Source organism: Arachis stenosperma, chromosome 3 (assembly GCF_014773155.1).
Source record: "Arachis stenosperma cultivar V10309 chromosome 3, arast.V10309.gnm1.PFL2, whole genome shotgun sequence".
Classification (NCBI taxonomy): Eukaryota; Viridiplantae; Streptophyta; class Magnoliopsida; order Fabales; family Fabaceae; genus Arachis; species Arachis stenosperma.
In genome coordinates, this window is record NC_080379.1 from 144,475,893 (window position 1) to 144,502,870 (window position 26,978).

The 26,978-nt window shown below is 34.8% G+C and overlaps 2 protein-coding genes across 2 annotated transcripts; one reads left to right on the top strand and one right to left on the bottom strand.

The window, feature by feature from the left end:
* The first annotated feature begins 5,248 nt into the window (after positions 1 to 5,248).
* LOC130967430 (amino acid permease 4-like) lies at positions 5,249 to 7,623 on the top strand. The gene is made up of 5 exons (XM_057892282.1): positions 5,249 to 5,458; positions 5,620 to 5,853; positions 6,267 to 6,360; positions 6,447 to 6,801; positions 6,886 to 7,623. The coding sequence occupies exons 1-5, from the start codon at positions 5,341 to 5,343 to the stop codon at positions 7,528 to 7,530; spliced, it is 1,446 nt and encodes a 481-aa protein (XP_057748265.1). The 5' UTR covers positions 5,249 to 5,340; the 3' UTR covers positions 7,531 to 7,623.
* A 1,476-nt stretch (positions 7,624 to 9,099) lies between these two features.
* Positions 9,100 to 15,038, bottom strand: LOC130968124 (auxilin-related protein 2-like). The gene is made up of 8 exons (XM_057893215.1): positions 14,098 to 15,038; positions 12,184 to 13,804; positions 11,616 to 11,739; positions 11,408 to 11,505; positions 11,229 to 11,294; positions 10,763 to 10,852; positions 9,936 to 10,112; positions 9,100 to 9,339 (listed from the first exon to the last, which is right to left on the bottom strand). The coding sequence occupies exons 1-8, from the start codon at positions 14,760 to 14,762 to the stop codon at positions 9,301 to 9,303; spliced, it is 2,880 nt and encodes a 959-aa protein (XP_057749198.1). The 5' UTR covers positions 14,763 to 15,038; the 3' UTR covers positions 9,100 to 9,300.
* Between the last annotated feature and the right edge of the window lie 11,940 nt (positions 15,039 to 26,978).

Below are 26,978 nucleotides of genomic sequence, written 5' to 3' on the forward strand. Positions count from 1 at the left end.
TTTGAATTTGTTATCTATTGTTGCAAAGGCAAAATCGATTCGAACAAAACAAGTTGGGCAACAACAGTGGCGGTGAGAGTGACGAACAAATACTAGAGAGGCGAAGCTAGGGAGCCGCAGTGGTGGCTCTGTGGTGTGGTGTGGCGCGGCGGTTCGGAGAACGGAGAAGTGGCAAGGAGAGAAGAGGAAGAAGAAGAACGACGGGGTCTCAGGGGTGGGTAGGCTGATGGCGATGGAGAGGGGGCTGTGGTGGTGGCGCTGTCAGCGGCGGCAGAGGGTCGTTTTAGGGAGAGGAAAGGGAGAGGGAAGGAGATGGTGGTTTTGGTGGTTTAGTGAGAGAGGAAGTGAATCTGAATGAGGGAGAAGAGGGTTCGCATTTTGAATTTACATTCTAGTTACCATCAGACTTTTTCTACGTTAAAATTTTGTGGTCACCAAAACACATCATTTCACTAATTAGTCTTACCGTCGAAAAAATTCGCCGATTAATCCAACAGTAAATAACGCGCAATTTTATTTTTGTTTCTCTCCAATAAATACGGTTGGGGTTATTGTCGAATTCCAAAATCCGCCGGTAATTACTAAATTTTATGAATTCGACACATTAACACCAGTAAATCCGAGAGAAATCTTGCCGCTAATGGCTGATGCTAAATCTGACGATAAATTTGATGGTACTCATCATTTTTCTTATAGTGTTAGAGAGAGAGAGAGAGAGAGAGAGAGAGAGAGAGATTTGAAATGAAAAGAAAGAGAGTTCGCAGTTCGAATCCGATGATAACACGGTCCGGGTCACCTAAATGTAATGTTTCACTAAAATGGCTATTGTCAGATTTTTTCGACGGTAAATCTAATGCTAAAATTTGTACCTATTTTCCTCGTTTTTCTTCCAAATATTAGCGGCGAATTTATCGTTGAAAACAGAAATCCGTCGATAATGATTTGACACAACGAATCCCACACCAAAACTTTCGAAAAATCTGCTGATAAAATTGACGACAAATTCGATCATTATAAGCGTTTTTCTTATAGGGTAAGACATTAACTTGACGATCAGCTTTCACCTTTGGTCATAGCTACCGCTAATAAGCCGACCACAATCCACACACAACCAAGCCTGCAACCTCCGCTTTGAGTTTATTTTTTCCAACAACGTTCTCTGCCTAGCTCACCCATCTCTGGCAACCACCAGCATCCCCGTTTTTTATAAAGGCAATTCTGCCAATTGACATTCATAACCTTGCAACATCACCTATTTACAATCGTGCCCCTACGGTAAAAAAGGAGGAAACATTAACCATGCTTAATCTCTTAAACACATGTTAGCGACACTAACGATGAATTTAAATGTCAGCATCTCATTGGACAATCAGCACGTAACCACTGCTAGCCACCGATAATGTGGCCACCAGAGACGCAGCTATATATATATTATGTAGTTTAGATTTGGTCAGATTGATAATGACGAGGTGATAAATTAGTTATCCTAAACGTTTGTGGTGGAAGAACAGCCAATGGAAGTTATCAATAAGCTAACTGAGCCTGTAATGTTTGACGAAAAGGAGGATTGAGGATCACCAGTTGCACTTTCTTATTTGACACTTTTGCTTACATACATGACTTTCACAACCTCTTTACATGTTCTTCAACGAACTTTTCACATCAAGTAGAAGATTAATTATAATTGGCAAGATATATTAAAGCTTCCCTAATTATTAATTGAGGGGGAAAAGCAATTAATTTGATCCGGGCATTACATATAAGAGGACGGTTATAACTGGCATGCACGCTTATTATTGTTACCACTTGAACTTATATATATATATATATAGTTATCTTAGAAAGTCGTTCTTTACAGGCGGCTTAGCATAAAATGATTTGTGATCTCAAATATTGCGGCAAGAGTCTATCCAATACAATCTTGGGTATAATATATATATATCCTATTACTTAATTAAGAGCCAGTTAATGTGCATTAAAATGGAATATTGTTTAATTTATATATATGTATATATTCTCCAATATAGAACAATCTTGTAAATTGATGAGTGTATTATTAGTGCATGATTGCTAGCAACATAATGAACATATAATTGAAATTTGAAAACCCTGCATGTGACCTTTTTGGTCTGTGGCTTTCTATATTCTTCTATAGTGCTCACAGATATTACTCAGAATATAAAGTGGATCCTGAAATTAAACTTAATTGGCCCATGCCTATATGCCGGGCGTATGGCTCTTGTTTTAAAAACGGAATCTCAGTTTCTAGAATTTCTTCGTTTTAGAGAAAATTTCGGAGATCATCAATTCTTATTTATATTGATCAATATATTTTTAGTCAATATTGTATTCATACTAGAATTCTGCTTGATGTATTTGGACTTTTTTTTAACATCAATAATTCAATTCAATAGTTTGTTTAGGAATTTTAGATAATTCAACTTTGCAATATTCCAAAATGCTATTGAGAGAGTAGACGTTAGGGCTATCCAAATACATGTATGAGCAGCGATAATTTTGATGTTGATGAGGCAGCACTAATCAATTTTGGGGTCAAAGCCTTCAACACCCACTTTCAGTGGTTCCTCATTCGATTCATATATTTCTATAATCATCATTATTTGTGATTATTATTCTCTGGTCATTGTCGCAATAAACCAAAACAATATCAAAATCTAGTGCAAATTCAAATTCAAGATTCTTTGAAAAAAAATTGTGACTTAGTTTTTTTTGTGTAGGACCATATATATCAAGCATCACAAACTAAAGCTAATAATTAAGACACATGTCGTAACATGTGAGATTTATAGGTAACAACATATATACTCAAATTCTTCTCCCAACCGGCCAACCCCCTCTTATTGGACATTTCTTTTTCTTTTATTCTTGTAGGGTTATATACAAATTAGTATATTATTAGTGGACGTAATACATACATATACTTAATTAGGTAACATTATTCTATTATTGATTTTTTAGCCTTCAAGAATCAATGGCACTATTATATTAATCTTCCACTTGATTGGAGGATAATCATGTTTGAGTTAATCAATAAAGAGTGGCCTTCAAATAAACGATTTAATTTATCAGAATACTGCCTATAATATATCAAGACAGCTATATCTTGCATCAATATAACTAACTTATTCTGGCTTACACCGCATCGGTTTAGATAAAGTAAAAAAGATTTAAATGATACATAATTAAGACAAATTAAATGCATACGTTACATGAAGGGCATAAATATAACCTTCAATCTATTGATATTCAAGGACTCAAAATATTATGTAGATATAAAAAATTAATTATTATATATTTATGTATAAATATATAATTTGTTTAACTCATTTTTAATATATATTTCATATTTTAACATATATATTATATTCATAACTAATTTAATAATTAATTTTCTTAATACACTTCGTATAATTGTTGACTATTTTAATTAGTTACACTTTACAAAATGCAAATTCTGCGTGATACTCTCCTTCTCTCTATAAGCATTTAATTTATGTAATGTCATAGGGGATGTGCTCATGTGCATAATCAATAATTATCCAATACGCATAGGTTGTTGGCCAAGTCGTGACTGTGCTTGATGGGGTGCTTGAAACGAGAAGGTTGCGTATGGACCACATTCTCGGAGCATTTAAATGCTAAAATTAATGTCTTTTTAATACTAATAATATTAACTTCACCAAAAAATTTCGGAGCCATAGTTTAAGAATTATAGAGAATCATAATTTGTATTTTTTGCTTTCTTTAATGCATTTATTTCTTTACTTTATATTTTTTATCTATTATTAAAATAAATACATAATTTTAAATATAATAAATATATAATTATAAATATTATATATATAAAATTATGAATTAAAAAATATAACTAATTTATATCATAAGAACATATGTTAAAATTACATATTAAAAAAAATTTATTTAAAATATAAGAAAATTAAGTTTTCGAAATATTTGTCTTTCATTTATTAAATTAAAAACTTCCACTATTAGTGATTTTATCATTTGTCCTTAGAAGCTCATATTAGTTTAACGTTAAGTTAGATAATCAATTATTTTTTTCAACAATATAAATAACTACTAATTAAATAAAAACATACTATACCTCTAAATTATCTACCTAAATTTTAATATTAGAATAATCATTCGCACACCTAGTGAAATGAACATCCGATATATCCATTATTCACATTATTTAGTATTTTCATTGTCTACCTGTACTTTTCCTAAATAAAATAACTTTATACTATTATCTCTTTAATGTTACTAAAAAAGTCTTCTACTTTGGGTCATCAAATTAGTCCCTGAAAGATAAGGCATTATTCAAATTTATTCCTGAAAGATTTTTTCAATCAAATTGGTCCTTCAAAGATTACGAATTAGTTATCTGTCCTTCAGTTACTCCACTCATAATTTTTGTCAATGATTGATAATGTGAAATGTTAACTGATAACATACATGATACATAACATGTTTAATTAGACGATGAATAAATATGTTTACGAAAATCTATCAATTTAGTCACTAGATCATATTAGGAATAGGATTTTTGTAATTGGAGAAAATGACTAAATTAATAAATTTTCATAAACATATTTGATTAATATCCAATTAGACATATCAGGTATTATATATATTATCAATTAACGTTTTACAATATCAATCTTTGAAGAAAATTATTTATAGAGTAACAAAAGACAAATATGATTAATTCGCAATCTTTGAAGGACCAATTTGATTGAAAAAATCTTTCAGTGATGAATTTAAAAAATTTCTTATCTTTTAAAAACTAATTTGACTATTAACCCCTTCTACTTCATTAAATATCATTAATTTAACCAGATACTATATTTAGCCACACTTTTTTTTTTTTATACTTTTCTTTTTTTAATTAATTGTCCCTTTTCAATTAAGACGATTATTAAGTTTTGTTGAAAATGTAATTATTTAACAAAGAAATTCTTTAATTTATTAAATGTGACATCTAATGTAGTAATTAGTGTAATTTGATAAAATCTAAACAAAAATATTTGAAAATAAAAAATATTAATAAAAAATTATCAAACTTTATTTTTTTTATTTAATATATTTTATAATAAATAAATATTAAATAGGACAAATTTAACTGGTTTGGTTGATTTTTTTTTTTTTTTCCGTCTTCCAAAATTAAACTTCCCTATAAATAGGTGCCATTTCTCGCCATGAAGGACTATACCTGCATCCAACAACAGCATACTCAGACTCTCTGAGCCTCTTTCTCTCTCCCACTCACACAACCCACACAACACTGCATATATCTTAGCTACCTCATTACCAAAGATGCCTGCAGAAAACGCAGCCACATCCAACCTTAGTCGCCATCAAGCTTTCCAACTGGAAGCACTGGCCATGGACGACTCCAAATTCTATGATGACGATGGCCGCGTCAAACGAACTGGTACAAGAAAAACAAATTATAATTTAATTCATCCCATCATTAATTGACCTGATGATTTATAATTTCAATCTTGCATATACAATATTAATAATATAAGTATAATAAACGAGAGGGGGCATGCATGCATATGCATGTATGTGTATGTACGTGTGCATATGCAGGAAGTGTGTGGACTGCAAGCTCGCACATAATAACAGCAGTGATAGGATCCGGGGTTCTATCTTTGGCTTGGGCCATTGCTCAGTTAGGTTGGCTTGCTGGCCCTGCCGTCATGATCTTGTTCTCTTTCGTCACTCTCTACACTTCCTCCCTTCTTTCTCAGTGTTACCGCAGCGGCGACCCCATCTCCGGCAAGAGAAACTACACTTACATGGACGCTGTTGGCTCCATTCTTGGTATCTAATTAACTACCACATTTATTTTCTTTGGACTATGCTACATGTATACCAAGTGAGACATCAATATAAAATAAATTATAGAATATAAACACACATTAAAAATAAATTAAACCTCACATATATTTACATACAAATATATTAGTGATTAATTTTAGTGTACCAATAGTATTTTTGATTTTGTTTTATCATGCATGCCTAGGTAGCTTAATTAATTAGAGCTAGCAGGACATGCATCGTTTTATTTAACTTTCTGCTTAAGGAAAAGAAAAGATATTTCATGTTGGTTGGTAAAAAGTTATGAGTTAAATTTTGATGGGAAAAAATGAATAAATATTGGTGACCATGCATGGCAAGATAGATAGTCTTCTGTGGCTGAATGCATGAATATATTGTGTTGGCAATAATGGCAGGTGGGGTGAACGTTAAGCTATGTGGGATGTTTCAGTACCTGAACCTGCTGGGAATCGTAGTAGGATACACAATTGCGGCTTCTATTAGCATGATGTCAGATTATTTTTACATTCTAATTTCCATATATGTTCATCATAATTTAATTGGTTTGTGACAGTTGATGGGTTACATACATACAGGGCAATCAAGAAGTCAAATTGTTTCCATAGCAGCGGGGACAAAGGGCCATGCCACGAGTCAAGCAGCCAATACATCATGATATTTGGGATAATAGAGATTTTCCTTTCACAGATTCCAGACTTTGATCAAATATGGTGGCTTTCAACAGTTGCTGCAGTCATGTCTTTCACATATTCCATAATCGGTCTCTCTCTTGGGATTGCCAAAGTTGCAGAAAGGGGTAGTTTCAAGGGATCCCTCATAGGAATCAGTGTTGGAGCTATCTCAGAGGCCCAAAAGATATGGAGAACTTCCCAGGCTCTTGGTGACATTGCCTTTGCATATTCATATGCTGTTGTTCTCATTGAAATTCAGGTACACCCACACCCTTCTGGCCCTCTCTTCATTCAATGAATTGAATTCTGATTGATGTAATTAATATCTCTGACAACATAACAGGACACCCTGAAATCCCCACCAAGTGAAGCAAAAACAATGAAGAAGGCTACAAAGATTAGCATTGCAGTAACCACAACGTTCTATATGCTTTGTGGGTGCATGGGGTATGCTGCTTTTGGAGATGCAGCACCGGGGAACCTGCTCACTGGTTTTGGTTTCTACAACCCATATTGGCTGGTAGACATTGCTAATGCCGCAATAGTGATCCACCTTGTGGGTGCATACCAAGTGTTTGCCCAACCAATCTTTGCGTTTGTGGAGAAATGGGCGGCGCAAAGATGGCCCAACATTAACAGGGATTTCAAAGTCCCAATTCCGGGTCTTCCCCCGTACAAACTAAGCCTGTTTAGACTGAGTTGGAGGACAGTGTTTGTGATGCTTACAACTGTCACGTCCATGTTGCTTCCGTTCTTTAACGACATAGTGGGAGTGATTGGAGCAATGGGGTTTTGGCCTTTGACGGTTTACTTTCCGGTGATGATGTACATTAAACAGAAGAATATAGCAAGATGGAGTGCCAAATGGATAACGCTACAGATATTCAGTATGGCATGCCTAATGGTATCACTTATTGCTGCTGTTGGTTCTCTTGCTGGTGTCTTGCTTGACCTAAAGAAATACAAACCATTCCAATTTGACTACTAGTTAAGCTCTAATGTGGGCAGTCATGGATTTGGTTCGGGTTTTCTTGTACTTTGCACTGTTATCTAATACATCAATGAATGCCATAGGTTTCCTGTCGGTCACCCTCATTAAGCATCTTGTAAATTAAATTGAGGGTTTGCTTTAAAATGGTCCCAAAGTTTCAATTTGTTTTAAAATCGTCCTTTTTACCAATTATATTTTTTATTACTAAATTACTCTTTATTAAAAAAATTATAAAATAAAATAAATATAAAATAAAATAATAAAAAAAGAAAAAAAAGAAAGAAAGGGGGATCACAGAAGCGGGGTGGGTGGGGAGAAAAGGGGGAGGGAGAAAAGGGAGGGAGGTGGGTGGGGAGGGAGAAAAGGGGGGAGGGGGGAGACTCATGCCGCTGCACCGTCGCTGCACCGCCGCAGCCCCCGCCCGCCGCCTCCGCCCGCCGCTGCCGCCGCCCATGCCCGCCGCCACACCGCTTTCTTCTTCTTCTTCTCCCGCCGCCACACCCACCGCCGCCCCCTTCTTCTTCTTCTTCTTCATCTTCTTCTTCTTCTCCCGCCGCCACACCCACCGCCGCCCCCTTATTCTTCTTCTTCTTCTTCTTCTTCTTCTTCTTCTTCTTCCTCCCACCGCCACACCCACCGCCGCCCCCCACTTCTTCCCGCCGCCGCACCCACCGCCGTCCCCCGCTTCTTCTTCTTCTTCTTCTGTGAATTCTGTGAATTGAATTTTTTTGTGAAATTTCTGGATCTGAATTTTTGTTTATCTGAGTTGAGTTCTGGATCTTTTATGATGATTTTATGAGTTTATGATGATTTTATGAGTTGAGTTTTTGTTTGTCTGAATTTGAATTATGGATCTGAGTTTTGGATCTGAGTTCTGATGAGGATGACGATGATGATGTTGATTTTCTGAGTTTGGCAGTGGATGGGGGGTGGTGGTGGTGGTTCTGGTTCTGGTTCTGGTGGTGGTGGTGGTGGTGGCATGATTTTGGGGAAGAAGGGGTAGGGGCATTTTGGTCCGAAGGACCATTTTAAAACAAACTGAAACTTTAGGAACCATTTTGGAGCAAAAAAAAGCCGAGGGACAAAAGAAATTTTCAGCCCCTACATTAGGGACCAAAATCATACTTAACCCATTAAATTGACATGTTATATTTCCTCACGAGTCACTCCAGTCCAGAAGCAAGCGTCAAATTGAACAGCAGAGTTACAACAACAATGAAATAATTATAAAACGTAGAAATATGACTTTGGCTTGAAAAGTAATTCGACAAGGCAACAGATCCAACACATTGCTGACAGTCAATTTAGTTTCATGAAATGCAGAAGCTCGGGCTGAGATCCTTGCATAAATCATATAATTCACAAAATCGTATATATTCCTGAGAGATCGTACTATATCACAACAAAGAAGAGAGAAAGAATTTGGAAAGGGAAAAAAAATGCTCTTGAGCCCTCACTAAAATTAGGGATAATGATTAATGAATAATAAAATTGATAATGATATTTTACATCAACAAAACATGCTACAATGATAAACATCTGTAGAAACCCAACCCCCCCCCCCCCCCCTTCTTTTTCCTCTCTCCTGAAGAACACGATCCCATTGAAGAGAAGGCAGTGGGAAAGCAATACTTCTCCATAGATACAACTATAACTTCAATCAAAACAAATGTGCAGTGATCCAGGGAGACAGCTGAAACAGCGTTGTGGTCTCCTCTCAATATAATCGTTGAACAAAATGCTTCAAGTAGATGCTTTCATCAGAGATTAGAAAAGCTCCTCAGAATTGAATTTATTCCAAGCCTCCTGTTATAAATAAATCATCAAACTTTCAGGCAACATATGAAGGTATGTACGTTCAGGACTAGGCAATAGATTGTATGAACTGCTGAAACTTTCAGGAATTCAGCACTTTATACATAATAAAAATAAAATGTATGTCATGAGACAACTCTTCTTCAACTGAGTGTGAGTGGGGGAAATGTATCAAGTGAGAGGACTGCTTTAATGTGAGCGCCACGCACAAATCTAAGGGCATATAAACCATACATGGATGATGCTGATCAGAATTAAAAATTGTTAAAAGGTCATGTGATCACTCAATTCAAAAAACCACATAAACGACCAGGGTATCCTTTTATTGCCTACTATTAAATCAAAACTGCAAACATAAAAGTGTATGGGTTTCACACATTTTACAAAATCCATATTCAACAACTGCCTACTGAGAAAGTCCGGTGATCACAAACTATGTTGAAACCCACTTTTAGAAACCACTTAAGAATGATAGCAGTCCATAATCAACATTCAGAAAACCATTGTTGCCACCGGCTACCAAATACTATTTCTTCTTATAAAGCATTCAAGTTGCATATAGAAGTTCAGTAAATGGCCTAAAATACCTTGAGTAGATCAAACACCTTCTCTGCTATATATTTCTGCTGAAGAGTGGCACCCTTCTGCTGCACTTTATCAGGATGAATACACAATGTAGCTTTTCTATATGCTTTTTTAACTGCAGCTCCTGTTATCAAATCAGTCAAAGAAACTGGCTGCCAACCACATTCAGGCCACAACACCTGAACATTGTTCACGAAGAAAACTAGTTAACATCTGCCAAAATTTTGGAGGAAAAAAACCAACACCTAGATACCGCAAATTCACAGGTTGAATCCTACAATACTTAAATAAATGGATTATCATTTTTTTTTTTTTTTTGGTGAGGGAGGGGGAGTGGTCTAAGAGAACAGGTTCTTTTACTTTTACTCATGTTACCACAGGATTGACTTTAACAGAAGAAGTGCACATTATAAGCTTCTGAAAAATGAAAATCAATCTTGCCTCCCAGGGATGTGGTACGTAGTTAGTAGTTGATTGTAAATTGCTTGTTTGCTACTGAGGTTGACGTTTATAACCAAAAATTGCTAGGGTGGTTTACCTTTACCAAGCAGTAACACTTGAAAATTATACAATCAACAAGACAGTATGAGGAATAAGGACATCATGTACATCTGGGCCTAGGGTGGTAGATTGATGACAAATGTGCGAGAAAATGTATATCCAAAATTACAAAGTTCCACCGTTCAATCTCAAAAGAATTTGTACTCGAGAATTCTAAAGGAAGAAATAAACAGGTTATTTAAGACTAGAATACTATATACTTCTTGGCATTACATGGATCTAACAAAAACATATCAAATTATTCAGAGTGTGTGCAATAAGTACATACATATTGTAAGGTGGAGAGCAAAGCACGCAAGTTCCCCTCTTTTCCGGCAGCCCAGCGCTTAATTTCAAAATCCAGCGTTTCAGCAAGCCTCTGAAATAATAATAATAATAATAATAATAATAATAATAATAATAATAATAATAATAATAATCTGAAAACTATAATCAATGGAAAGAGAAATTTAAAGGACATAATTTTTCTAGATGCAACCAAGCAGAGCAAAACCATAATTTCATTCATCATTAAATTAAATATTAAATATATAAAGGTAAACAGGAATACTGGCTGACAAGGACCAGGTTACAGCCATCTCTATCTGATCTGCATCTATATATTTAGTGACTTCTGAAGAATAGATTTTTTTTAAAATGCAGAACATGGACAAAGGTGAAATAGGTGTACATAGGCACCATAGTACTGGTGCATGTAAGTAAACAGGAACAAGATGACAAAAGAAACTACTTACATGTCTTTCAGCTTGCTCTCTTTGAGTTTGCAGGTCGCGTTGATTCTTCTCGGCCAAAGCTTTTGCCTAATATAAAATGTCAACAGTCATAGCATATGCAGATTATTCTTCACCTATTCTTTATATCAAGAAATAGTAAAAGGGAATGAAATCAAGGAAACAAACATGTAAACACATACCTGACGCTCTTGAGTCCTCTGGTGGCGTTCCAACCTGGCTCTTCGCCTTTCTTCAGTTTCCCCTTCAACTTCTTGAAATTCTCCAGATGACGGAGCAGCTTCAGACCATAAAAGAGAATGACAAAAAGAGTGATGAACTAAGCAATGGCAGCTGAAAATGTAAACCACTTTTGCATCAATAACCAATGTACTGGAACCACAAATCTACCTCCGAAAATCGAAGAAAGATCATCAACAATATTAGTGGATGATGATGCTTTCTTCATGTTTGAAGATGCACCAGCAGATTTCCTTGTTATATCTGACTGAAATTGATTTTCAAATAGAGAGTCCTGTAAACAAACAGCTTCAGAAAACTTCATAACAAAATTTGCAAGTATAGCACTGAATTTAACATGCATGTTATTCCTACATTTATTTTTTTATATAAATCATAAAAAAATAAACTTATACTTCATTAACTACAATTGTTTTTAACTTTTTTTTTTCCACGGTATCCTCTAGCCCGATAGGCCAAGGACTAATCCACCGCGGATCTGAGCTTCCATTTAAGAGTTTGCCACTAGCCAATGGGTTGCTGCATGCACAAGGCGGAATTCGAACCTCAACACTTGCTTAAACAATTTTTTGTTTTTAACTAACTCTAACATCCTATCTTCCAGGAGAAATTTTGCATGGCGGTATGGGACAAATTGTGAAAGATAAATTTTGCAATTATTTGTTACAATATAAGTACAGAACTCTAGACAATGTTCAAAAAGAAAAAAGTTACTCACCGAAGAGGTAGTCCGAGGAGGTCTTGGAGCACTACTGGCTCTTGCACCCGTGCCAAAGAAGGACTCAAGATCATCTTCATTCTTTTTTTGGTTTGCTCCTGCAGCAGCAGCAGCAGCTCTTTCTCGGGCCTCAGCCGCAGCCCTTTCTCGAGCCTCTGCAGCAGCCCTCTCTACAGCAGCACGTTCTGCTTTAGCTCGTGCTTCAGCTTCAGCCCTCTCCTTTGCCTCTGCAGCTACCCGTTCAGCCCTTTCCTTTGCCTCTGTGGCAGCCCTTTCTCGGGCTTCAGCCTGTGCCCTCTGCACTGCAGCCCTCTCAGCACGCTCTCGAGCCTCAGCAGCTGCTTTCCCAACAGCAGCTCTTTCAGCTCTTTGGCGAGCTTCAGCAGCTGCTCTTTCACGTGCTTCTCTAGTAGCTCTTTCCACAGCCTGCCTTGCTCTTTCTCTCTCAAGCCGCTGTTTTTCTCTTTCTTTCTCCTCCCTTTCTTTCATGAGTCTTCTTTGCTCATTTTCCTCCCTCTCCTTTTGCTGCCGCTCACGGTCTAACCTTTCCTGTTTTTCTCTCTCTTCTAGCATCTCATCCTTTTCAAATTGCACACCTTCTCTATTTCTAGCTGCCCTTGTGTTTTCTCGCTCCCTAACTTCCCTTGCATGTTTAAATTTAGCTTCGGCTCTATCCATTGCCTCCTTCATAGCAGCGGCAGCAGAGTTCATCTCTAATTCTTCATCAAGAAGACCATTTCCACTCTCGTCATCATTAGCACGACTCCTGCCCATAGCAAAATCATCAAGTTCATCAAACTGTGGTGGTGTAGGGGATGCCCTTGCTGCAGAAGGAGCAGATTTAGGAGCTTGAGAGAATCGAGTGGAACTAGGGAAAGTAGAGTACTCATTAGCCTTCTTTCTAGAATTGGCAGAAGCTGGGGAGCCTGTTCCCATTCTTGAAATATTTACCGGCCGTGGGGGAGGGGGTCTTGATGGTGGTGGTGCAGTAGTTGGCTGTGTAAAAAGAGGAACCTCTGACACTGTCAACCATATATCCTCACCAAATTCTACATTTTCTTCATATTTTGGAGACATATCTTCCTCAGCATTGGCCTGTCTAAAATTAGTATTATTATAATTGGGGGAAGTAGACCTTTGGCCAACTGGTTTATTAGAACCAGGTGAATATGAAGGCATGTAAGAAGGGGATTGCGGAACCTCTCGATCATTTTCAACAGGGATCTTGTTTTGCGACCGTTTCTCAGGACTCCTTGCAGAAAACATTTCAACTTGTTCTTTATCTCTAGTCGAACCAGGGCTCGTATTTGACTGTGGAGACAAGCTGCCCTTCCTGCTATTTCTCTCTGATGTGAATGCAGGTACAGATTGTCCAAGCCCGCCAAAAGGATCAATATCATCATATACTCTTCCATTAGAATTTGCTGAACTATCGTTTTTTGTGCTTCTAGAACTACTAAACTTACTAATTTCTTCCAACGGATCTGTAGTGTGGCCTGAGGTTGAATCCACTGGTGCTGAAACTGATTCAAATACTCGGAAAGGGTCTTCTGATGCCGTAGAGGTTGCTTTAGCTGCACTGACAGTTGGTACTGAGGACAAACCGATATCTTCGGTGTGCCTGTTAATAATGTGTGAAAATAACTAAAGATGCACCAACCAATGCGAAAATAAACAATATTTACGAAACATTAAAAAAATAACTCTATATTCCAGTTCTGTGGAATCAAGCCTTCCATCTCCAATAATTTGAAGGCAACAGACAATTTAAGACACGCACATAGGTTAGCTCATGCATATACTTGCGCATTAAGTAAAAGCTGGATACCGCTACCGAACAATGCCAACTGCAAGAGAATCTCTGATACCAAAAACAACTCAGTAACTCACACTCCGTTCAATGTTCATAAATACCTGTTACCAGGTGGCTTACTGCTTCCGAATCCAGCTAGCAAATCATCAAAAGCAGGATCACCTCTATCATCCTTCTCCGATCTCTTCCCACCGGAAGTCTTCGACTCCCTTCCAAACCCGCCAAGAAGATCATCAAACGCGCTACTGCCGCCGCCGCCGCCACTTCCTGGCGCTGACGAAGCCACGGATGCAAAAACATCTTCATACTTATTCTTAGACGTGCTCTTCAACCCTGGAATCCCGTCGAAAATGTCATCATCGTCATACACAGGCTTGTCGTAGACCGGCTTCGGCGAGTTCGTCGACCTGGAACCGAAGTCCCCGGCGGTGGATGAGGAGCCGCCACGAAACATGGAGTCCAAATCAAACGGCGAGTCCGCTCCGCCGCGAGACTCCGATCTGGCGGTCGAGCCGCCGAACATCTCGTCGAAACCACCGCCAGCATCGCGGTTCCTCATGCCACCAGAGGATCCAAACACGGAAGTGGAGCCGAAATCAGAAGCCGTGGAATTGGTAGCGCGTGCGGATCGCGATCCCAAATCGAAGTTAAGAGAGGAAGAAGTGTTTGAGAAATTGGAGGATCCTTTGGAACGAGCCATTGGAGCGGATTTGCCTTGGGGTTTGTAACCGAATTCGGAGGCCAAGAGGCCATCGAAATCGTTCATGGTGCGACGGGATTGCTTATTGGTTGGGAAATTTGGGGGAATTTCCGGAAGTGGAATCGATCAATTAGAGAATTGGTGAACGAAGAAAATGAGGATGAAGAAGAAGGTGATCTGGTGTGTGAGGGTGGAGGGAGCATGCGATGCAGGTGACGGAATCTGAGCTTCTTGATGGGTTTGTTATGCCCTCTATGATTTGATTTGTTTCTTCTCCCTCCCTTACTTTCGCCTTCGTTGCAAAAGATTGATGGAGCAACAGTTGAAATTCCTTTTTCTTATACCCGAAAAATTAAAATCATCCTTTCTTTTTTTCCCATTTCATTTTCCTAATATTTTTCACACACAATTCATGGATCCACGTAAGTTTAATTTTTTTATTATATTTTATCTGCAGGATAAGACATGACTTGATCAAGTTCCATTATCAAGGCTTTCTTTTTCTTCTTTTCTAAGTTTTCTTTAATTTTGTTTTTTAAGTTCCTTTTTTTCTCTCAATTTTAAAAATTTACTTTTGCCTAAATTTGTTTTAGGAAATTTTGTGACACTCGTAATCATATTTTTTGTACTACTAATAAAAAATTTGTCATCCTTTCCCTTCATCTTTCTTTTACTTTCCTCTCTAATTGTTGGTTAAAAAAATGAATAGATGATTATCTAATTGAATTAGTTCAACTTTAAGTACATTACTTTAAAATGTGATTTAAATATTTTTTAATTTTATTTTGAAATATATACGCAATGTAAACAATGGTACGTGTGTTAATATTACTCATTAATCCTTACAACTTAGTGACTTACCAATATTTTTTAAAAAAAAGATGAAGTGCCAACATAAGAAAAAAAATTCCTTTTATTTTTATTGTGAAATGGGGGATAAGTGGGCACATCACTCCTAGCTGACGCTTTTTAATTTGCATATGGATGCATGAGTGGTGTTGGACTCTCGTATGGGAGAGAGAGGTGCTTTACAATTTTGTGGTGTCAGTGAAACCACAACTCGGATCATGTGAGTTCCCATTCACCACACGAACCGTACGAGTTGCATTTTACTAAACGCACGGTCCGATTTGATGCAGTCTGGACACGCATCGCGCAATAACTTCTCCCATCTTTTTCTTCTTTCTTTCTCCGTTTAAATTTTTTTATGTTTCGTAATTATAATTATTATTGTTAAGTGGCTAATTATTATTATTGTGGTTAGAAATTGAATTTAGGAATTATTATCATTTTTACCAGATATAGGTTTTTTTGAATTTTTTTTAATATTTTATAATTAAAATTATTATTGTTAGGAAGTTTATTATTGTTGTTGTTATTGTTAGAAGATGAATAAAAATGTGTATTACTTTTGTACTCTATCATTTAAAATAATACATTTTCAAAAGTACTATATCATTTATTTTTCTTACTCTACTAAATAATAACAGAAATCATACTAACAAATTTTTGGGTTACATACCATGAAGGAAAAAAATACAGATGCAGAAAAATAGAGAAAGAAGCGAGCAAACTTGAAGAAGAACACGGAATCTGATATTTTCAATAAACCTAAATCGGACTCACCGTTTACCATTGGCAGATTCAAATTAATATTTAAAAAAGGGAACTCGGACCCTACGATTTCATGTTTAGCTTAATAAAAAATATATATATACAAAACGCACGGTCCATTTTGTATTGTTAAAATCTGAATTCCAGCCATCAACAAGTCGTACCCTCCGACTTGTTTGTTTATTTTTGCTTAACAAAGAACTCGGACCCTCCGAGTTCTTTCACCTAAAAATGACAAAAAGCTGTCCCACCTTTTCGTTTATCTCTCTCTATTTCCATATTCGGGGAAAGCACACTAATGAGTTCCATAACTAAAAATTGAGCCCCTAACTGACGCCACTTATAAGTGATAAAATACTCCTTTTAGATTCTAAGCTTGATAAGTTGATACCTATTCAAAATTTAGACCTAAAATGTTGATTAAGATAATTAAACACAGAATTTGAAAGATATGCTTGGAGGGTCCAAAATTTTTTAATAAAAAAAATTATACAATAGTATTTACAATAATATTAGCATACAAAATTTATATTCTGACATATTTAGGGACGAGCCCAAATATAAAAAAGAGGGAGTATTTGTTCTTACAAAAATTTTGAAAAATACTAATAATTAAATAATTATATATAGATGTATACCTTTATTCTTTTATTATATTTTGTTTGTTCTCAACATAAAATATAAATTATTTTCTTGTATTTTATTTTAAAATATATTTTGTTAAATTTAATATATAATAATAATAATTATTATTTTATTAAATTTGATTTAGTATAAAAATTAAAAATAAATAAATCAACTTATAAAAATAGTAATAATTAATTCCATGATACTAGCTAATTAGTTGATAATTAAATTAAAATTTAATTTTTTAATTAAATACAACTTAAATTATTAGTAATTTTTTAGAAAGTTATTTATGATAAAAAAATATATTATCTATATATTAATATACTGTATTAATATTTTTTATTAAAATAGTCTTGAATATAGTAATTACTTTAGTTGAAAAATTTATTTATACCCTAAATACTACAGTAAGTAGATTTTACAATTGAATAGAAAATAATGAATAATTAAATAATTTTTTAAGAACATATAGAAAATTAATATTTAATTATTTTAAAAATAAAGAAAAATATTATAAATGATCTTTTCATTTTAAATATTATAATGTGTGTGAAATTATTTTTTATCATTTTAAATACTATAATAAGTAAGTGTGTATAGATATTTGTGTGTGAAGCTCTATTTTTTTAATCCATATAGATAGTTCGAATTTAAAATTTTAAATATATCTAAACCAATTTGAGTTGATTAAGTGATTAGCTCATTTATTCACTTAAATAAATATTATGAATTTAAATTTTGTCTCATGTATATAATAACTCATTAGCCAGCAATAGGGGTGTTTATGGGTCGAGTGAAATTGGGTTTGTTGTCCTGACCCAGACTCGGCCCTAAATATGCACCAAATCTATTTTTTAGACTCTAACCCGACCTTAGACCCGATGAAATCTAAATATTTTCGGGTCACAACTATACCGGGTTCAAACCGGATAAAAATCGGGTCTTTAAAGTTTTAACAATAATTTATAAAGAAACTTGTTTATAAATAAACTTATTTATGATGCACTTATTTATAAAGAAGAAACTTGTTATCGAAAAGTTGATATCCATATTTGAACTTGAATTTGTCTATGAATTCTAATTTAATGCTTCTTTGATTAATTTTCTAATTCAATAAGTATGATAAAAAAAATAAAATAATAAGTTTATAATTAATATCACATAATATTGAAATAAATTTAAAACATATATATCTTTTTTAGTTCCTTTAGAATGTACATGGCATAGTTATCAGAGTTGAATCAGCAATCAACCCAGTAAAAATACTTGATCATTGGGTAAGTGGTTCAACCGATGAATCAGTAGTCAAACCGTTTAACTCAGTAATAATTAAATAAATATATAAAACTATAATACAATGTTTATTGAAAAATAAAAATTAATGTTTAATATTTCATATTATTTAAATTTAAATAAATTATATATAAATTTTATTAGCTCGTTGTTTTTATGTGATATATATAATTATATAAATTATTAACCTTTAATTTAATAGGTCTATAATCTAAAAATAATAAAAAAAATTACATGTAGATAAAATTAAAAGTAAAAATAATTTGTTGATAATAAATAAGAAACCATCAAAATTTTAAAAGAGAAATAAATATATATAAGTTGAATTACATAAATAAATATATAAGGTTAAAATTATTCTAATAAAATATGAACTAATGTAAAGTTACAAATTTGGAGCATTACTCATGAGAACTTAGTGATTATATATTCTATAATTAGCATATAATAGAATAAAAACATGCCTAGCTTAGTAGTATAAGAGCTACACCCTTACACAATCCTTCTAGGTTCGAAGGCGCGCAAGTCAGTAGCCGAGTTGTACTGGTCGAACGTTATGGATCATCGAATCCTTTGCATCTTTATTTTGGAAGCACTTCAAAGAAATTTAAATTTTTTTTTTTTGTGTAGTTTCACATTTTTTCAAATACGTCACGGTTTTTGGAAATTAGTTATAACAATTATGTTTAGTAAATTTATAGAAATCGCCGCCAAGTCTTGCAATTTTTTTGAATTTAAAACAACTCAACAACCTTTATTTATTATTATTTTTTTAATCTTAAATAAGAAAGATCTCAACAACCAAGTAGATAGAATAGAGTACAAAGAGTACTTAATGATTATGAAATAAGATAAATACTAACTATTGTTTCTAATTAATGATCAATATATATTTATTTTTTTCAATTTTTAGCATTAATCTAAGATGGGTGGAGAAAATAGTGTAGATGAAAAAGAGAAGAGTAAAAAGAATATAAGTGATAATGAGATAACTGCATCAGAAAATCAGGAAAAACAAAAACCATGAACAATAAAAAAGAGGATTAGAAGAGAAAGACAAAAGAGAAATTATTTTTCTTATACAATTATTAATCTTCAAAAAGACAAAAACATCTCTCTTCTATTCACATAAAAGATAACTTTTTTTAAGCATCTTTATTTTGGAAGTACTTGGAAGAAGTTAAATTTTGCTTTTCTGTAGCTTCCCATTTCCAAGTGCTTCAAACGCTTCACATTTCTGGAAATTAGTTATAACAATAATATCTAGTGAATTCATAAAAGTGGCCACCAAATCTTGCAACTTTTTGGATTCAAAACAACACAATAATTTTTATTTATATATATTTTTTTAATCTTAGATAGAGAAGATCTCAACAACCAAATAGGTACAATGACATATAAAGAATACTCAATGATTACGAAATAAGATAAATACTAACTACTATTTTTAATTAATGATCAATATATATTTTAATTTTTAGCACTGATCTAAGATGGGTGGAGAGAATAGTGTAGATAGAAAGAAGAAGAGTAAAAAAAATATAAGTGATAATAAGACAACCGCATCAGAGAATCAGAGAGAATCAAAAATCGTGAACGATGAAAAGAGGATCAGAAGAGAAAGATAAAAGAAAAATTGTTTCTCTTGTACAAAGACAAAAATATCTTTCTTTATTGACTCAGGTAGGTTACTTTTCATAAGTATAAATCCTAAAAATATTTGAAGGTTGTAGAAGGTTTAGAGAAGGGGGAGTTGAATCTATAACCTTCTTTTATTTTAATGAAATAACCCTTTTAAAATAAACTTTCAATATGAATCTGTTTGAACTCAGCAGCGGAAAATTTATGAGACAATTTATTTTTATCTCATGAATATCAGAAAATAGAACAGAACAGGGAAGAGAGAAGCTGACACCATCATGTATCCTGGTTCAGTTGCCTTGTGCAATGTAACCTACATTCGGTCTCTACCACAACAGTGGTAGAATTTCTACTATAGTTAAAGTATTACATACACCAAATCCACAGGATTGACACGATCCTTTCACTCTCAAGTTTTAACTTAACTTGACTTTGTTATGCTAATACCTAACTCTTCACTCTTAGTGATAACCTAACTAAGAAAAGGGTACCTCACTAGTACAAGATACAAGACCAGACTCAACCTAAAGAAATCTGAAATCATTCTAGACTTTTCACTCAAGTGTATCTCTCTGCCTCTTTCAACTCTTAGTCTCTTTCAATGACTCTCTCATTCAGCCTTTTACCTTAAGAAATTACAGAAAGATAAACATTGAAAAGAAAATTATAATCTGTAAACCATGAAGGAGATTGACGCTTCAACAGCCTCTTTGCTATGTGATGAACCAGATTTGCTTGCCTCTGATTTAGTTCTTCATTCTGGCGGAATTCCCCTTTGACTAGGAAGCACTGTCCAAGTTGATGAACTTCTTATGAGAAGAGCTTCTTCAGAGCTCTTCTCATAACATAAACCTCAAAACACTGGTTATCTCTCCTTAGCTTCATAATCATAAAAAATCTTCTTTTGTATCTCCTTGCATGTTGCTGAGTTGCTCTCTCCTAGGTCAACCCTCGAGTTGTGTGCTTCACCAACTCACCATCTCACTTTTTCCAGTTAATCCTCAAAATAGGAACTTTAGTTCTGACCCTTTTTGTTGACCGAAAGCCACAGGAAAGCAGAAATAAATTTTTTCAATGGTAAACCCAGATCTTAGCCATTGAAACACTACTTGGTCCCCAAGACACATATTTGACCATAGATTCACAACAGTGTTGAACAGAGATAATCTTTCCCATGTATCCCAATTTAGCATGGCAGAGAGTTGAAGATGAAGAGAAGAAAATGAGATGCATGTAGAAGAAAATAAATCACCTTTAGCTTCTAACTTCTCTTGATACAATTTGATGTGGGTGATTAGACTTCAACCTTTCTTGCTTAACCTTCTCTTTCTTTCTTCTTCGGTGAATAGCTTAGGAACTAAGCTCTCTCTCACTTCTCTAATTTCTGACCAAGAGAAAAAAGGTGAGTGTTGCTTTTGGTGAAAGCAAATTGGAGGGATTAGCTTGAGAGACGAGATCGAGCTTGGGTTGGTTATCATCTCAAGTTCAGCCCATTTGTTCCTTGCTTTGTTTTCTTTGGGCTTCTATTGATTTGTAACCCACCAGCCTTATTTTTATTTTCATTCAATTGGGCTGCTGTTGTATATTGATTTTTGGCCTGCATCACTACTCAACCAGAATAATAAAAAACTAATTGGGTAATTAGCCTAATAATTTAATGTTTGTCATCATCAATTATGTTTGTTAATTTCTTAACTCAACAATCTCCCCCTTAATGATAAAGATAATTGAAACATTAACCAAAGAAATTGAATTTTGAATTGAGTTGAGAAACTTCTCTTTGATTTATGTTACTTGCTTTAGTGTTGCTCCCCCTTTTCTTTTCAAGGGTAGCTCCCCCTAGATTTATGCTCTTTTCTTCCTTTCTGTTTGTTATACTTGTAGAGAACACAATAAAGAGCTATACACAATATAACTTGACTAAGGGATATTACATAACTAGCAACATAAATCCAGTCCCAATATTTAACATATCATGTCAGCACCAAAACAGAGCATCAAGTTTAACAAGGGCAAACCAGCAACATATCATATAAAGCAAGTTCAAATTTTCATGCCTAAAAAATCACAGCAGTAGCAAAGTTTGCAAATCAAATTCTCGAAGAAAAATTAGCAGCAGCAATCAGAATTCACCCTAAGAAAATCACAAAATTCATGCTACTCATGCTACTACTCCCCCTTTGTCATTAAGGGTGGAAAACAGTCAAGATCAAGTAAAATCTGCACCTTAAAACCTACAAGAAAGTGTTAATGCACAGTCTAAAACACCAAATTAATTTAAAGTAAATACAGTAGTAGTTAAAGTATTACAATCATCCGAAATAACAGAAAGTAGTTTAAAAGTAACAACAGAAACAGTTTTCATGAGACAAAAGTGAGCAGACAGCAGCAGCTTCATGAGACAAATCTAGGCATCTGAACCATTTCTCTCTGAATCAGCTTCCTTTTCAGCATCAGTGGCAGGATCCTCATCTTGTTGGAGATTGTCAATGAATTTCATGAAGACAGCCACTCGATCTCTTGATTTTCAGAGAAAATTCTCATGCTTGCTTGCTAGCTTCCTTTGTTCCTTACTCATGGCAATCATATGATTAGATTGGGAGACAAATTCTTGGACCACATCTCTAACAACATTAACAGAGCAGATTTTTGTCCAGTTGAGATGGAAGTGCCTTTAGTGGAAGGAGGAGGAGAATCCTTAGGAATGAACTCATCATCTTCATCATCTAGAACCACCCTCTTAGCGAGTAGGTCCTTTATGCTGTTTCACTGAACCACCACCTTTTAGATATGAATGTCTGTTTTCATAATCCTCATTGGACAAGTCAACACCAAAATGCTCAAAAATACAAGTTAGAAACATGCCGTAAGGAAGGGCTTTGTCTTTCTCACTTCTAAAAGAGTCAAACATGTATCTAACCATCAAATAAGCAAAAAAAATTCTGTTTTAGTGAGCAGGGCATACAAAACAATAGTGTCAGTATAAGATACCCTTTGATATGAACCGCTCTGAGAAAGTATGATGTGATTTATAATACGGTGCAATTGAGCACGTTCATATCCCAAGAATTTATGAGTGGGGGTGATGCCATCAATCAGAGAAACATGTTCACAAATATGAGCCAAAGCATCATTGAAAGAGATACCAAATCTTTCATCCCACTTAACAGAGGTATAAGCACAAGCCCCAACATCAGTATATTTCAATGAATCACTGATTGTTTCATTATTTAAAATAATGTCTCGGCCCTTAACATAAGAATGAACACTGCCCTCATGATATGTCATGTTAGCATAAAATTCTTTGACCAAAAGAGGGTAAACAAGTTTTTTTTATGTTAAAGAGATGATTCCGGTCTATAAATTTCAAATTTTTAATAAATGGAAAACCTTTCTTTTTCAGATTTGGCAAATCAGCAAGAAAAGAGGGACACATGGTACGGTACTTAATAACTCCTTCATAAAAGTCATTATTCATGGTTGATTTAAATCTGTAAGGGTTATAGTTGGAGTGAGATGTCATGAAGTGAGATTTATGTGTAAAAGGATCAATGTTTGGTTCTCTAACTGACTTAAGAGGGAGTCGAGGTTTACTTCTCTGAGATCGCAAGGGAACAGACCTTGTCTTAGGTTGAGTGGGCTCAGAGGTAGGTTCGGCAGATGGGCGTTTCCCTTTCGAAAAGCTTGGCTTTGACGAACCAGGTTTAGAAGGAGGTTCCTTTGGTGGTGGCGTTTGCTTGGCTGAAGGTGGAAACCTTGAGGGGTTCTTAGTGCGAGCCATTGGATCCGACCAAGGAGGTAAGATAGGAGGAGAAGGAGAAGGAGTGAAGGTTCGGTCTTGAGAACGGGTGGAAGGTTTTTGTTTTGCAGGAAGCTTGAATATCTTTTCACGTGGTGGCTTTTGTGAAACAGTTTTCTTCCTCATTTAGGTGGTTTCTAACTTTGAACAAAGAGAATCAATAAAGGTAGTGCAGGAAACTAAAAAGTTTGAGGAGGAGTTATAGAAGAGAGGAAGAAGTATTGGTAACCATACCCAAAAGAAATTTCTTAAACCATGCAACTGCATCACCTCTGATTTGACTTGAAAGGACTTGACATCACAAAGAGAAAGATTTGATTTTATTAAAAACTAAAAAAGAAATTAATTTTAAAATATGAAACTCTTTTGGACTTAAAAGACAAAAAGAAATAAACTGAAACACACAAGCCAACAAAAACAAAAAAAAATGTAGCATTCATATTGGGCCCAGAGATAGTTTGGTTTAAAGAAACATATTGGACCACCCATGTTCAGATTTTTTAGGTTGGCCCAGATGATTATGTTCGTGCAACAAGGCTAGAGAACGCTGATTGGAGAAAAGGTTCTTCATTTGCCCAGAATTGTCTCATACATGTTTATGAGACAAAAACTCCAACAACCACATCAGCAACTTTCAAACAATGAATCATAGCTTAAAATCCCTAGACTAATCCTAAGCATGCAAAATCTGTCCTCAGCTAGTGGTTTAGTGAAAATATCAGTTAATTGCTCCTCTAATTTAACAAATTGAATGCTAATATCCCCCTTTTGAACATGTTCTCTTATTGAGTGAAATCTCACTTCAATATGTTTAGTCCTAGAGTGCAAAACTGGATTTTTAGAAATATTAATGGCACTCATATTATCGCACAACAAGGGAATATTTTCAGCATTTAGTTTGTAATCAGCAAGCTGTGTTTTTTACAACATAAGCTGAGAACAACAAGAAGAAGCAGTTATATACTCAGCCTCTGCAGTGGATAAAGCCACTGTTGGGTGCTTCTTACTTGACCAAACATTTAAGGACTTTCCAAGAAAGCAACATAAGCCTGATGTGCTCCTTCTATCAACTCTATCGCTGACAAAATCTGCATCACAATAACCAACTGCAGAAAAATCATCAATCTTAGGATACCAAAGACCAAAATTGGATGTACCATGAACATATCTAATGATTCTCTTAACTGCAAAAAGATGAGATTCTTTTGGTTTGGATTGGAATCTTGAACACATTCCAATACTTTGCACAATATCAGGTTTAGAAAAAGCTAAGTACATAAGAGAGCAAATCATTCCTCTATACCTAGTCTCATCTACATCTTTCTCAGTTTCTCCCTTGTCTAATTTTGAATTAGGGTGCATGGGAGTTTCCATGGGTTTGGCATTTTCTATATCAAATTTCTTAACTAGTTTCTTTGTATACTTCTCTTGATGAATGAAATACCTATTTCAGTTTGTTTAATTTGTAGCCCAAGAAAAAAATTAAGTTTACCCATCATACTCATGTCAAATTCACTTGTCATGAGTTTCCCAAATTCAGTACAAAGGGATTCATTGGCTGATCCAAAAATAATGTCATCAACATATATTTGGACTAGAATGAAAGAATCATTAGAGTTCTTGATAAATAGAGTTGTGTCTGTGGTGCCTCTTTGAAAACCATTTTTCAAAAGAAAAGAGCTAAGTCTCTCATACCAAGCTCTAGGAGCTTGTATCAAACCATAGAGAGCTTTTGATAATTTGAAAACATGGTTAGAAAATTTTTTATTTTCAAAATCTGGTGGCTGCTCCACATACACTTCTCTATCTATCACACTATTTAAGAATGCACATTTCACATCCATTTGATATAATTTAAAACCATAAAAAGCAGGATAAGCTAAGAGAAGTCGTATGGCTTCCATTCGGGCAACAGGGGCAAAGGATTCATCAAAGTCTATTCCTTCTTCTTAGTCATATCCTTGTGCCACTAGCCTTGCTTTGTTTCTTGCAATGCTACCATCCTCTCCTAGCTTGTTCCGAAATATCTACTTGGTATCGGTCACTTTCTTTTCATTCGGCCTTGGAACCAATGTCCAAACTTAGTTCTTCTCAAACTCAAGAAGCTCATCCTCCATTGCCTTTACCCAAGAAGGGTCATCAAGGGCTTCCTTGACATTTTGAGGCTCCATTTGAGAGAGAAGAGCAATGTTTGTTTCTTTACTTGTCTTTTTAGTTGAAGACCGAGTTTTAACCCTATAAGAGACGTCCCCAATGACAAATTCCTCAGGATAATTCTTCAAGAATCTCCATTCACGAGGTCTGGTGGACTTGGAGGCAGATTTAGTCACCAAGGGATTCAGGGAACTTTTGGTTTCAGGATTTCCTTCAGATTCATGAGACAAAACAAAATTGTCTCTTGTTGGATTTTCAGCAGCTGCAATTTCTAGTTCAATTTGTCCAGAATTTTCATTTTCTTAATTCTGTGCTGTTTCATCTTCCTTTTGAACCTGATTTTCTACATCACATTCTTCCAAAATACTTTGAACCAAGTTAGTATCACAAAATATAACATGTATGGACTCCTTAATTATCCTAACATCTTGATGATACACTCTATATGCTTTACTAGTTGTGGAATATCCTACAAATTAACACTCATACGCCTTTAGATCAAATTTTCTTTGTTATTAAGAACAAAGCATTTGCATTCAAAGATGTGCAAGTAGTCCAAGTTTGGAGGGTAACCTTCCCAAAGTTCATAAGGGATTTTCTTCAAAAATTTCCTTATGATAGTTCTATTCAAAATGTGGCAAGCTGTGTTAACCGCTTCAGCCCAAAGGAATTTTGGAACATTACTCTCACAAAGCATAGCTCTTGTCATTTCTTGAATGCTTCTATTTTTTCTTTCCACAACACCATTTTGTTGAGGTGTCCTTGAACAAGAGAAGTTGTGAGATATTCCAAATTCCTCACAAAAGGATTCAAATAATTGGTTTTCAAATTTAGTTCCATGATCACTTCTTATAGAAGAGATCTTTAAATCCTTTTCATTTTGAATTTTCTTGTTAAATATTTCAAAGGCCGAAAAGACTTCATTTTTATGTGCAAGAAATAAAACCCAACCAAACCTAGAGTAGTCATCCACAATTACTAAACCAGAATGTTTACCACCTAAGTTTTGAGTTCTTGTTGGACCAAATAAATCAATGTGTAGAAACTCAAGTAGTCTTTTAGTAGAGATGTCTTCCTTTGATTTAAATGAACTCTTAGTTTGCTTTCCCATTTGATAAGCATCACAAGTGATGTCTTTGTCAAATTTTATC

Excerpts from the sequence above, each read along its gene's own strand:
- LOC130967430 (XM_057892282.1), top strand. The coding sequence starts at position 5,341 with ATGCCTGCAGAAAACGCAGCCACATCCAACCTTAGTCGCCATCAAGCT. Across the intron at positions 5,854-6,266 it reads CGCTGTTGGCTCCATTCTTG|GTGGGGTGAACGTTAAGCTA; the intron begins GTATCTAATTAA and ends CAATAATGGCAG. Across the intron at positions 6,802-6,885 it reads TTGTTCTCATTGAAATTCAG|GACACCCTGAAATCCCCACC; the intron begins GTACACCCACAC and ends ACAACATAACAG.
- LOC130968124 (XM_057893215.1), bottom strand. The coding sequence starts at position 14,762 with ATGAACGATTTCGATGGCCTCTTGGCCTCCGAATTCGGTTACAAACCC. Across the intron at positions 11,740-12,183 it reads CTCCTCGGACTACCTCTTCG|GACTCTCTATTTGAAAATCA; the intron begins GTGAGTAACTTT and ends GTTTGTTTACAG. Across the intron at positions 10,113-10,762 it reads TGCTCTCCACCTTACAATAT|GTGTTGTGGCCTGAATGTGG; the intron begins GTATGTACTTAT and ends AACAATGTTCAG.